At 40.8% G+C, this 12,284-nt stretch overlaps 1 protein-coding gene across 1 annotated transcript in view; it reads left to right on the top strand.

The window, feature by feature from the left end:
• Positions 1 to 12,284, top strand: part of EP300 (E1A binding protein p300) — a 61,441-nt gene that overhangs the window by 18,649 nt on the left and 30,508 nt on the right. The window contains exons 3-6 of the mRNA XM_050323834.1: positions 6,656 to 6,832; positions 8,996 to 9,257; positions 9,875 to 9,988; positions 10,902 to 11,138. Of these exons, the coding sequence (XP_050179791.1) occupies positions 6,656 to 6,832; positions 8,996 to 9,257; positions 9,875 to 9,988; positions 10,902 to 11,138 (790 nt within the window). The remainder of the gene's footprint in view (positions 1 to 6,655; positions 6,833 to 8,995; positions 9,258 to 9,874; positions 9,989 to 10,901; positions 11,139 to 12,284) is intronic.

The following is a 12,284-nucleotide window of genomic DNA, read 5'->3' as shown; positions in this document are numbered from 1 at the left end:
AGGGCGAGGCATGATGAATAGCATAGTCTATAAATGTATTAGAAACATAAGTTATGCTGTGTATTAATGGTTTTGCTATGCTTTAATATATTAAGTGCAATTACTTTAGTGTCTTGTGAACATTAATTATGAAGTTCTTTGGTCTTAACTGTTTGCTTAAGCTCAGTGTGTTGCCAACAACCGTTCCGGTGTGTGTCTCTACATACATGTTCAGTAATGAGTTGGTTTTGTGGTCTGGTCATTTCAGGTATATTTGCCTGATAGGAAAGTTGTTGCAAAGCTTGATTACTATAATAGAAAATTTGTATGCAGCTTATGGTCGTAAGAAATGTGTAGTTACTTAGAAGTGTTCTTGTATTGTAATTATATAATATTCATTATTCCTTGGCTGTAAAAAAAAAAAAAAATTTGATCCACAGAAAGCTGTATTCAGAGGTCAAAAATTGATATAGTGGGTGTTTGGATGAAATGCAACTTCTTAATCCTTACTTATCAGAGCTAAAGTAGGGTTATGCACTATAATAAACCCATTTATCTAGAAGTAAGGAAAGGACATAAAACCAAGCTTTTGGCTGATGTAGTCTAAAGTTAAATTGTCTTTCTCCCTTACTTAAATTCCAAAATGTGCTGTACATCTAAAGAAAGAACATTTTGTGCTTTTGACAATATTCAGACCAAATAAATGGTTTTTAGTTCATAGTCCCAGACTGATTAAAAATAATTAAAGAGTTCTTTAATTGCTGATAGAAAAGTCCTGAGACTTCTTGTGTAAGTATGGTGGGTACAGCCTTCGTAAAGGAGTTGAAACTGCCAGATGAGAAAGAACAGTCTGAAATGGAGGCTGAAATTCCAGAATGTCTTCAATCAGTTTGGTTGTTGGCAGGGAGCCTGTGTTTCACTTCATACAGTGGAGTTAGCAAAGTCTGACAACAGCAATGTCTGACTGTTTTATCTCTCCACCTATCTGCTTTTGGGTTTTCCCACCTACAAATCTTCAAAAAGTAGATGAAAACATAGGACCTTAAGTTGTTTTTAAAAGCCAGTTTTTCTAATTGGTAAATTTAGTACTATGTTGCTGTTAATGTGGGGGTTTGTGTAATAACTTCTGTAGGTTTGCTTCATTGCTGCAAAAAATGTGCATTATGTAGAAGCTCTCCTTCAGTAGGAGGATAAAGAGCAGACCAGAGGCTTTGGTTATGATTGTTTGAATTCACCATGTTAGCTTGCCCAAGTCAGCCCCTTCAGGTGATGGGAGGGTTGCCTCTGAATTCTGTCTCAGCAAAACAGGGGTGTGTTTTGTGCAGTGGTTTGGATAGAGGAATAGCTTAGGTTTCCTGTCATGTTAACTAATTGTAGGGGAGGATGTTATGCTCTTCTAACAGTAAAGATGAGCTCCAAGTGGCGTGTTAATTTGGAAAGTGAAATTGGTTACGTTTTGACTTTGTTCTATTATCCCGGGGAGTTGCTGAAGAGTTTTCTTCCTCTCTTCCCAAAACACTGACTAGCAATAGAGTGGAACGCTTGCTTTGCACTTTAGTCATGCACTTCCCAGCTTCCCAACTGGTTATGCACGTTACTTTTTAGGACCCGAAATCCCAAATGTCAATGTAAATGATTGATTTGTACATATAAACTTGTACTGTCATAATCTGGTTCTTACATCCTGTGGTTTAATGCTGTAATTTTGTGTTTTCTGTAAGTGGTCCCTGATATACTGTCTGGCTGCCATCTCTGTGCCAGTTGCATGACAGGCAACTAATCCAGACTTGAATTGACACTCATGTGACCATTTAAAAAAAAAAAAAAAATTAATTTGAATTGGGTTTTGTGTCCAGTTTTGTGTCCAGCTTATATAGCAGTTGGAAAACTAGTATCCCTGAACTAGGGAGGGGATTTTTTTAAAGGAGTTGATCTTGCCAGTCAGAGGAGGCTGTGAATCCTGCTTTGGTGACAGTACCAGTTTAAAAATGCCTGTGAAAGTCTATCCTGAAAGGAAGTGTTACAAGTTTGGAGAGGAAAGGAATTGTAACAAGTTTTGCTTGAATAGTTTTTTGTTTTCTATGTGGTTTTATATATTTTCTCTGGTTTTGTGCAAGTTGAGAGGACAACAGACTTGCCTATTACTCTTAAAATAGTGCTTTGGAATTTGTAAGGTTTGTATTCTTTCAATGTCTATTCACTTTTCAGGTTTTTTGTTTCACTAGGTAGATTCACAGATTTGATTGACTCAGATATAAGCAGATAACATTATAGAGCTTGAATTTGCTAAAAAAAAAATCATATTTCCTGTTTTGAACCATTCTTCGTTTGGAATTGTATCTAGTCAAAACCTTCATTTTGTTGTTCCACTGGGTTCTGTTGAGAGTGCCCAGTTAGGGTCTTACTGTCCAGCCTCTTATTAGGGGAGGAGGTTATTTTGTATATAAGTGATGTGTGCATTTATGTCATAGCACAAAGTGACAAAGTTCAACTGATCCACAGGTCACTTAGATCTCACCTCCCACTGATTCAAGAAATGTTTCTCTTACTCCAGTAATGAAGTGGAAGTGAAGGCAGTTCAGATTAGTAAAGGCATTACTGCTGTCTCTGCTGTGTTTTTCACTTGAAGTGTTTAGAGTTTCAGTAGCAGTTCTTTGCCATTTGGCTCACTGTTTGAGTATGTACAGAGTTCTCTGCTATTATAATGGATACACTTGACTTTATCAGTTTAACCTCTGTTAAGAAGATTCCATGGCAATATTTTACAAAGACAAAGCTAGAATATTTGTGATGTCTACGTGCGTAGTTGTAACAGGTGTTCCTCCTGAATTTGCGCTCTGTGGTATCAACAGTAAAACTAGAAGCAGAGTTAGTTACTTGACCGTCTTCTGAACTGAAGGTACACGTGTTCCATGGCATTAGCACAAAACCTTGGGGAGTTTCCTCCACTTTTGTAGTTATTCTTCTTAAGGCTGCTCAGATACTCCCCCAATCTATCTGATACTGCATGAGCTTGGAATGTTTCCTGAACTCACATTTTCCATGGTGAGATACCTCCTTCCATGAGAGGCAGGAAAGTCAAGTTGTTTCTATTGTGTATGTAGAAGGTATAATCATCTGAGATTACCTTTGCCTTCCGTTAGCCACATATTCCCGTATTTTATGATCTTTCTTGTTTTCTTCCTCTTTACTGTGAATTGGATTTCTGTCTGCTCTTCCTTTTGTGCAAGTTCTTGCATATGTGATGAAATAAGTTGAAGCTGTGAGAAGAGAAAGAAAAACTTAAGATGGATATGAAGAGTAATAGGAAAAGCAATGAAAGGAGGTGGTGGCCAGGAAGAGTTAGTAGAGGTTGTACTCACTGACTTGTAGCTGTAATTCAACCATCTCTAGTTTTGCATGGTATTGTAGATGAAGCCTTGTGCTTGTCTGATACAGTGGTGCTAACATCACCTGTCTTTGGCTGGTTCTTCTGCACTTGATTATCTACCTTTCCCAATAGATCATTAATATGATGAGGAACTGTATATCAGTCTTTCTGGTTGTTTCCTACTGATAAAATTATACAGGATTATTTTGATCTTCCTTCTGTAGTCATGAGGCCATACATGTCTTCCTGTTTGTTTTCTTTTATTCATGTTTCACAACATGTCGCAGCAAACGACATCAGCATGCTCCTGCTTCTTCTGCAGGGTCACCAGGTCACCTTGTGCCAGGTGAAAAGAATCTCCCAAATGATCCTTCTCTTGACTCAGTCCAGAGTTTCATGCAGTTGCTTGGTTTCAGGGTAGTGGATGTGTGATGGCAGGACTAGGGGGCATTGCTGTGAGGTTCTGCTATGGATCTGGCAGACATCAGTCTCACCTGGACCAAATAACAGCAGTTGATCTGTTCCAGGAGACATTGAGGCATTTGTTTTTTAGCATCCTTCTTAGGTGGTGCTTGAATGTCTGGCTTTTGGAGTCAGTTTGGCATGCTTGCCTTCCAACCTGGCCTGGGTGTCTCTGTTCTTTGCCTCTCCTGTAAGCTGAAATTACCGCTGTCAGAAGCAGCCAGGCTGAGCTGGACACGTCATGTTCTAGTGCCAGGTGCCTCGGTACAGCAGGGTGGAGGCACAGTGGAACTCTGTGTTTCTGCCATGGAGGCAGCCCTCTATGAGGGTGCTGGTCTCGCACCCCAGACAGTGCCAGTGGCTAATGCTTGGGAAAACATCAGATTTTTGTGTTGGGACAACTTGATTAGTACATTTGAAAAAGTCAGATGCTTCACATAAAATTTGCGTCCAGCTTTGTTGCAAGTACAAATGTTGATTGGCATGGTGCAAACTCATCCCTGAGTTTCGTTAGGAAGCTGTTTTAGGTGACATAGGAAAAGTGACATAGCTTTTTTTAAGTCTAGGTTTGATTGCTTCCCTTGCAGTCAGGACAGAGTTAGCTCATCAGGCCACAGTTATTCTGAATCCTTTGGTATCCATCTGTGAAATCTAAAGTTGTCTGAGTTGGGCATCTTGATTTCTCTCTGTGACATGAAGGTGTGAAAATGTGCCTTCAACCTTTTAATTCTGAGTTGTTTGGTTTGGGGTTTGGGTTGGTTTATGTGTTTTGTTTTTGTTGTTTGTTTGTTTAAGGCAAATAGCATAAGTTACAGAAGTCAAATGCGGTTGGTGATAGTGATGGCCAGCACTAGTCCATGCTTTAGTATAGTCTCAGCTGTCAGGTGACTTTGGTAGTTATGATTGTTAATGAACTTGAAAACTTTGCTTAGAAATTCATGGTTTTGGAGATGTATCTGTTTTCAAAACCCTTTCTGGAGTCAAAGGAATCAGGCTATCTTACAGGAAAACATGGCTTGTTTTCTTAAAGAAGAAATTCTCACTGTCAGGCCTTCATTAAGCCTTGAACATGTTGCTCAATTTGAGGCAACAATGATGATGGGTAATACTTCTGAAAGTGTGTTTGCTGACTCCTTATACTTTTCTTCTTTTCCCTTCTGCTCAGTTTGTGCATAAGATCTTACTCATCTTCTGACGGAGAGGAAGGGAGGGTTTGAGTCTTACCGGTTCTGCTTTTGGCAGCAGCTGCTTCATTGGTCACTACATGTGTATTCATTGCAGTTGAGACAGAGCAGAGGAAAAAGACAGAGGAAAGGAAGGCTTTTTAATTCTGCCTGATCATTGCATAGTTTGTTTTTCTGCCATGTGTAGAGATTCTTTTCATTGCTCTCTAATGAATTACTGCTGTGTGATTATGGTTATTGCTTATGTGTGGAGGAGGGGGGCTGTCCTCAAGTGAATTCACTTGTGCATATCAGATGTCTAAAGTGGCAGGTTCTTCAGTGAATTTTGTATTCCTTTTCCTGTAGCTTGACTTTGATCCTGCTTTATTTTGTAACTGCAACCTGAAGGCTATTATAATAGGTTGGAGGTTGTTACAACCTGAAAAAGGAAAGTGTAACTAATCACAGGTAATCTCAGGGCGTGTTGGTTACTTCTCGATGTGGGTTGTAGAAGCTTGGTAAGGAGCAGAAGCAAAGGAGGATACTTTGAGAGTAAATGTAGCAGTGATTGGAAACAAACCTACCATAGGAGCTACTATGCATTTTTTTGAATGCAGGAAAATGCTTTGAACCAAAAGATATTAAGGAGACTGGGCATTTCCTAGTCAAATGCTAATGTGACTTGAAACAATACAACTCTTTAAAGTATTTTTGTACCTCTGTTATTAGGAGTTGTGGCTCCTTGAGGATCCTGCCTGCGTAATGGTAAAATCTTGGTAATCTGAGCAAACATCTCCAGTTTTTCTGGTCATCTGTGGCTGGTTGTTTTGGTCCTAGAAAGCCAGATTTCCCATGAAAATTACATAAGAATGCAAGGAATGGAAAAAAATGTCAGAGGACAAACAACTTAATTGGCAAGATTACTCATTTTCCTTTAGGTTCTGGGGCATTCCAAGGCAACAAATAGTATATTCTAGTATGCTAAAACTGTTGAATATGCATATGGCTTGTATGAAACATGAATCTATTTCCCCTGTGAATGAATGGTTCAGTAGATTTGTTTTGTTTGCAGAGTTCCTGCCTACCATCTCCTTTGACCTCTGGTCCTACTCACTGCAGACTAGTTACTGTGACTGTGTGAGATGCTAACCTGTGACTGTGGTGTATTCTTAAATTAAAAATGTTTGTGTACTGATAATGCAGGCATGCATTGTTGTGGCTATCTGGAGAGGAGCTGTGGGAGCACTAGCAGTTGGGTAGGATGTTTTTGGGATAAACTCTGCTGATATGAACAAATATGGTATTTGTCTCCATTTGGAGTCTGCACAAGTGCAGGGAGGAGAAGGCTTCCAGACTTGGGTCGTGTAGGCCATGGTGCAAATTTGTGTTTCAGAAAGCTGAAATAAGAAATCTGTTGAACCAAATATTTTCAAAAGAAATAATCAGACCAATTCTGTACAGTTTGACCTCAAAGGTTGGTAAGTTGGCTTTGTTGTATTTATAGGAACTTTCTGTTAATGTTATGTGATGCGTAAATACATGAACATGAAGAAGCAGGGGAAGTATGTGGATCTGTATTGCTTTGCAGCTCATTCATGGTTATGATTGCTCTGCTTCTCTGAAGTGTTTAACTTGCCTTTTACATTGTGAACTTAAGCTATCTTACCACTTTAATTTCTAGATGGGAATGATGAGCAATCCCAGTCCTTATGGCCAGCCATACAGTCAAAATACTGGGCAGCAGATTGGAGCCAGTGGACTTGGGCCTCAGATGCAGAATAAAACTGGACTGCAAAATAGCTTACCACAGTTTCCAATGGACAAGAAGCAAGTTCCTGGGGCAGGAATGCCTAACATGGTAAGTAGAATGGAAGGTGTCTCCAGAAAACATTGCAGTAGATCAAAGGGGAGCAACATGTTCTGGTCTTGCCATGTTTATAAGTTTTTTTGCAGCTGTCCTACCCAGTGTGAGTATGTGCTCTGAATCCCCACAGAGTGCATTTGCTTCAACTCATAAGAAGACTGATATGAAGGAGAGGGCTGAGTTGTGCTTTCTGTGTTGATAAGCTGCATCTCCACTCTTGGCCCTTCAAACCCTGCTAACAGGGAAAATGAAATGGAGCTCCTTAACTGCAGTGAGCTTTGCTACCTGTTTGTACACCTCTGCTCCCATCCCTTTTGTGGATGCTCTGTTGTAACCCTTCTCCTCAGAGTAGCTCTGTCTGCAGAATTTTTTCCTGCTTGTACTCACTGATGCTTTTGGGAGAGAGGAGTGTCTCTCCTCAAACAGGTATTCCCTGTGATAGGGCTTGGAAGCTGCACTCGTGTGTTTTTTCTGGTTGTGAATTACATGAACATGCGCAACAGTCCTGTTGCTGGAGATTCCCTGACAACTGTAGTAGCCCTGAATGCCTTCCCCTTTTCCCTCCACACTCTTATTGCATCAGGACTTAAGGAAAGGGGAAGTAAGAGTGGTGGGAAAAGTGGATGGCCCAAGCTTATAAATGCCAGTGCCTCACCACATGCCTTAACATTGGATTCCCTAGCTTGAGCTTAACACTGATGGCTCATCATTTAAGAGCTTAAATTGGTTAGAAGTATGACATGCAACATGTCCTGTGGGTTCCCCCCCCCGTTATATATTTTTTTTAATTTAAGAAACATTCACATTTCTGAATATAGCTTGTGTTTCTCCTTGCTTCAAATTTCACTCCCACGCTCCCCCTGGGTGGGTCAGTCTCTTTATCGTAGTAACTGTTGCTGAAAAACCATTTCCAGTTAACTTTAGTGCCTTTAAACTGAAAAGAGCTCAATTCTATGAGGTTTATTTAGGGTTTCTTTAAGTTGAGCATGAAACACTGGGAGTCTAGCAAACCAGTTGGCTGTATGAACCAATAAAAAAGCAGCCAAAACTTGTTCAGAACCCCAGCTGTCAGGTTTGTGTTCAGTGCAGAGCATATAACTTGAAGCTGAACGGGTACCCAGCTGAACCCAGGAATAAAAAGCTGCTGCTATCTCAGCTGTTGTTTAGAACAACAGGCTGCAAACAGGGCAGTTATGGTCATATTGGAACATACACAAACCCTGAGAGCCTGACTAATTGATGAAGTCTCCTTATAGAATGAAAGGTTAATACTAGTTCTTAAGAGCTACAGGAGAACTGGGTTTTAGGAATACAGGTAGATGATGTCTAAAGATCTGGGCGTTTCTGGAAATAGCCTCTAAAACCTCTGGGAAGAATCTGTTAGACATTGAAGTCTGTTGAATTGAAATGGTACAAGCAACATAGAGTCCCTGAGCCTTTCTTCACTGCTGAGTACTCCTCAAATGTCACCTGGAAGAAATGCAAAGTGTTCTGAAGAAATAAGCAGAAGCAGAGAAGGCATACCAGATGTTGCCATACCTGATGTTAGTTCTGTGGTGTGTATTATTGTGAGGTTGTGCTTCACCTCTAGCAGAAACTAGGAGATGCTTGTTTTGAATGCCTGTGTGCAAGTTTGACAATGGAAAAAGGTTAAAAGGTTCCCAGGGCTTCCCTTTCATTCTCCTTTTCTAGGAACAGTCAAATCAAGACACTTTTTAGTGCAATAGAGGAAAACAATTCACTCAAAAATGTGCTTTCTTCCATTAATGCAGTAATTGTGGGTGCAACTTTTGAGCCTCCAAAATGAGGAGGAGATTTGAGATCACAGAGCTGTTAATATTTTCTGGTTGATCTAGCACTGCAAATTAACCTGTGAGCACATGCAAAGTTCTGCTGGCCATTGATAAGGCCAGGGCTAGGACTAATAGAACGATATGGGAAGGAAATGTTGGCTGGCAAGAGAATTGCCAGCACTGTTGCTAAGGAGTATATTTAATGAGTCCTCCAGAACTACAGGTAGGTGGGCTATTTCCTTAATCACAGAATGTAGTCATTGCTTCTCTTCTTGGACTCTTTCTTGTGTTACTGTTTGCTTACTAAATGAATTATTTTTAAAAATAGATTTATTTATGGGCATTTCTTTTTTACCTTCTGTAGGGCCAGCAGCAGGCTCCCCAGGTTCAGCAAGCTGGGATGGGGCCAGCAGCTTCTCAAGGAATGGGGTCTGGAGCACCAACAGCAGATCCAGAAAAACGCAAACTCATTCAACAGCAACTAGTTCTCCTCTTACACGCTCACAAGTGTCAGCGTCGAGAACAGGCCAATGGGGAGGTGCGACAGTGCAACCTCCCTCATTGCCGAACCATGAAGAATGTCTTGAACCACATGACACACTGTCAGGCTGGCAAATCTTGCCAGGGTAAGTGGAGGAGTGGTTATGTAGATAGGGTCAACATTTGAAGGAGGAAAAGGGCTCCTAGAAAGAGATGAACTAGTGGGTGGCTTGGGAAGTAGAATTTTGTTGACTTACCTGTCCCCTTTTAAAGGCAGGATCTGTAAGTAGGAGTCTGCCTGTCTCCCTTAAGCTGAAGAGATGAATCTCGAGCAATAACTAGCCATGAATTTGGTTGCTTCTGGCACTGGCAGCCTCTCTGTTTTAGTAGCTAACTGAAATGTAGGCTACCTTTTTGGTAGCCTAGGCTTATCTGGATTGTGCCAACTTTTGACATCTCAGTTGCATGGTAAAGTCTGATGCCTGAGCTATATGGCATTACCCTTTAAGCCAAGGAGAAATAGGCTTGGGTGTATCACATTGGGCTTCCAAGTAAGCTTTAGTTGAGCCATTAGTATTGAAAAAAATCTTACTACATTCTCAGAACTAGTTAGTGCTGAACTATTTCAAGTAATACTTTACTGACCTGTGTTGATACAGATGTGTGCCCTGAGAGAAAATGTTGCTCCCTACCCAGTTTGTGTTGACCATGTGGAGATACTGGCAGTAGTTTCTAAAAGTTTTTCATTCCCTCTCTTTCTCAGTGGCACATTGCGCGTCTTCCCGACAAATCATCTCACACTGGAAGAATTGTACAAGACATGACTGTCCTGTATGTTTGCCTCTCAAAAATGCTGGGGACAAAAGAAATCAGCAATGTAAGTCTACTGAGGAGTTCTGTGTATTGAATAAACCATAAAATGCATGTTGGGAGTTAAACTTCCTTGCACCCATGCGGTAGTGGTGATGTTCTCAAACCTGGGAACATGTAATATGAAATTTTCCTCTTGTTTTAGTTCCAGAGTATTTTTCTGGCTCTGATAGCTAGTGTTTTTGAAGGCTTTCTAACTTTATTGGATTCTTCTAGCAGAAGAGTGGTAAGGATGAACAAGTCATAGCTTTCTCAACCAAATGATTGGCCCTTCACTAGCAACTCTTCCAGCTGGATGGTTTCTGGAGACAGATGTGTGCACACACACACATCTTGTGTCATTTCAGCCCTGATATTTGGTTCTGTCTTCATTCTTTGTTTGCCTCTTTTTGTGTCCCCTTGGGTTCCCTGCCAAAAAGTTTGACAAGATTTTTGCCATTGTGTTACCTCTGTGGTTTTTCTTTCTCCTTTTTTTTTTTTTAATGTTCCTGTGGGCTCTTCTCATGACCGTATGTGAGCTATTTCTTGGTTGAAGAGAATTAAAAAACAACAAAAAAAAAAAGAGGCATTGCAATGGCTGCTGGGGAGCTGTATGTACTCTTCTGCCTTTAGTCTCTCTGACATGGTGTGCCTCTGTTTCCAGTTTGAAGCAAACAGATGTGTCCTAAATACTTAAAAGAGTGGGATTTCCTCTGAGCAGCACAAAGGGAAAACAGCACGTTGTTGGATTGGCTGGTTGTGTCAAAACTTGTCTCCCTGTTTCATGGGCCAGGTTTTCCAGGCCTAGCCCATTCACTGTGTGCTTTTAGAAGCAGATGTTTTGGTTCTGAACGGCCAGTGTGCTCTTTGTGTTTCCCTGTACTCGTGGACCTCTTTGGCTACCCTCTGCTGTCTTTATTGACTTGGTGTGTCTCTTCCAGCGCTGCTGGGCGGAGCTGCAGTCGGACTTGCAAATACCGGCTCTGTGGGCGTGGGGCAGCAGACAACGCCCAGCATAAACACTACCAGTCAGATAGACCCCAGCTCCATCGAGAGAGCCTACGCAGCCCTCGGACTGACCTATCAAGGGAACCAGATGCAGACACAGCCCCAGGCTCAAGTGAAGAATCAGCAACAGGGACAGTCACCCCAGGGCCTGCGCCCTATGAATCCTATGAGTAAGTTTATCTGTTAGTGTTTAAATGCAAACTACAGGCAACTTTCCCATGCTACATCTAATGCAAATGCCCTTAACGTAGTAGCTCAGTACTGCTAGCTAATTTACAAAAGGTATGGCTTTTGCAATATTTTACACTTGAGATAGTAAACTACTCAGTGGAACAGGAACATTCAGAGGGCTAGGTGCTTTTACTTGGAAAACAAGTTCTCTGGGAAAAATAGTGTCTTCGGACAAATTCTATTTTTTTCAGAACCAATTTTCCAAGGCACTTTTTTTTTTTTTTATTTTGTGTAGCTTTATAATTGCACAATAATGCAAGTTTCGGGCTACTGGGGAGTTTTTAATTGGATATGCATGCATTGGAATGTCAGTATTCAAGTGTACTTCCTTGTCACTCGGAATGCAGCTTTTACATTTGTATCTCAGATATGTAATACTTGTTTTAAAAATGAAAAATGGGAGATAACTGGAATTCTCCCTGAATCCTGTCATGTGGTTTCACGTAACTGTAAACTGTCTGGATTCCTTATTGCAGCATTTAAAAAAACTGGATAAGAATTTTAATTTGAAGTGCAGTTAATTGGAACCTGGCTATCACTGGTGTCAAACAAAGTCACCTTTAACCATCAAATCTAAGTTTGATAGTTTGAGATTACATCACAGGATTTTTTTTCCTCACCCCTCACTATTTGCTTGAATTGCATAAGTTAGATGTGGCTTTAATGGAAAAGAGGAAAGATGAGCTCACAGTGATTTATCACAAACTTGTATAGCTTTGCAGCGATCCTGCCTATGTGTCCCATGACAAGCTTGTGCACCAAATTAGAGATTGCAGAGGAAAGGAGCAGTTGGTTGCAGGCTGCATTTTGGTGTGTGTTTCTACACCAAAGGGAATGCTTCTCCTGAGTTACTCAGGAAAAGGCTGTCGGGTGGAGTAGATTTGTTAATGAAATGACTGGCCCTCGTAGGTTGTGTGTGACTTGTGTACTGCTAAAACTTTGCCTTCCAGTGTGTAAAGCCTCTTTTAGAAAAGGAGGGGAGGGGAATGGTCCTGAGAACTTAGTCTTAAAACAGTTCAATAAAAATAATATGATTTTCTACTGAGCATTAAGAGTGTTTTACAAAGAGGTGAATTTCTAGAAGC

The sequence above is a fragment of the Myiozetetes cayanensis genome, unplaced genomic scaffold, assembly GCF_022539395.1.
Source record: "Myiozetetes cayanensis isolate MyiCay16 unplaced genomic scaffold, myiCay2020 scf3, whole genome shotgun sequence".
In the NCBI taxonomy this organism is placed as follows: Eukaryota; Metazoa; Chordata; class Aves; order Passeriformes; family Tyrannidae; genus Myiozetetes; species Myiozetetes cayanensis.
This window is presented reverse-complemented; position numbering and strand designations above follow the sequence as displayed.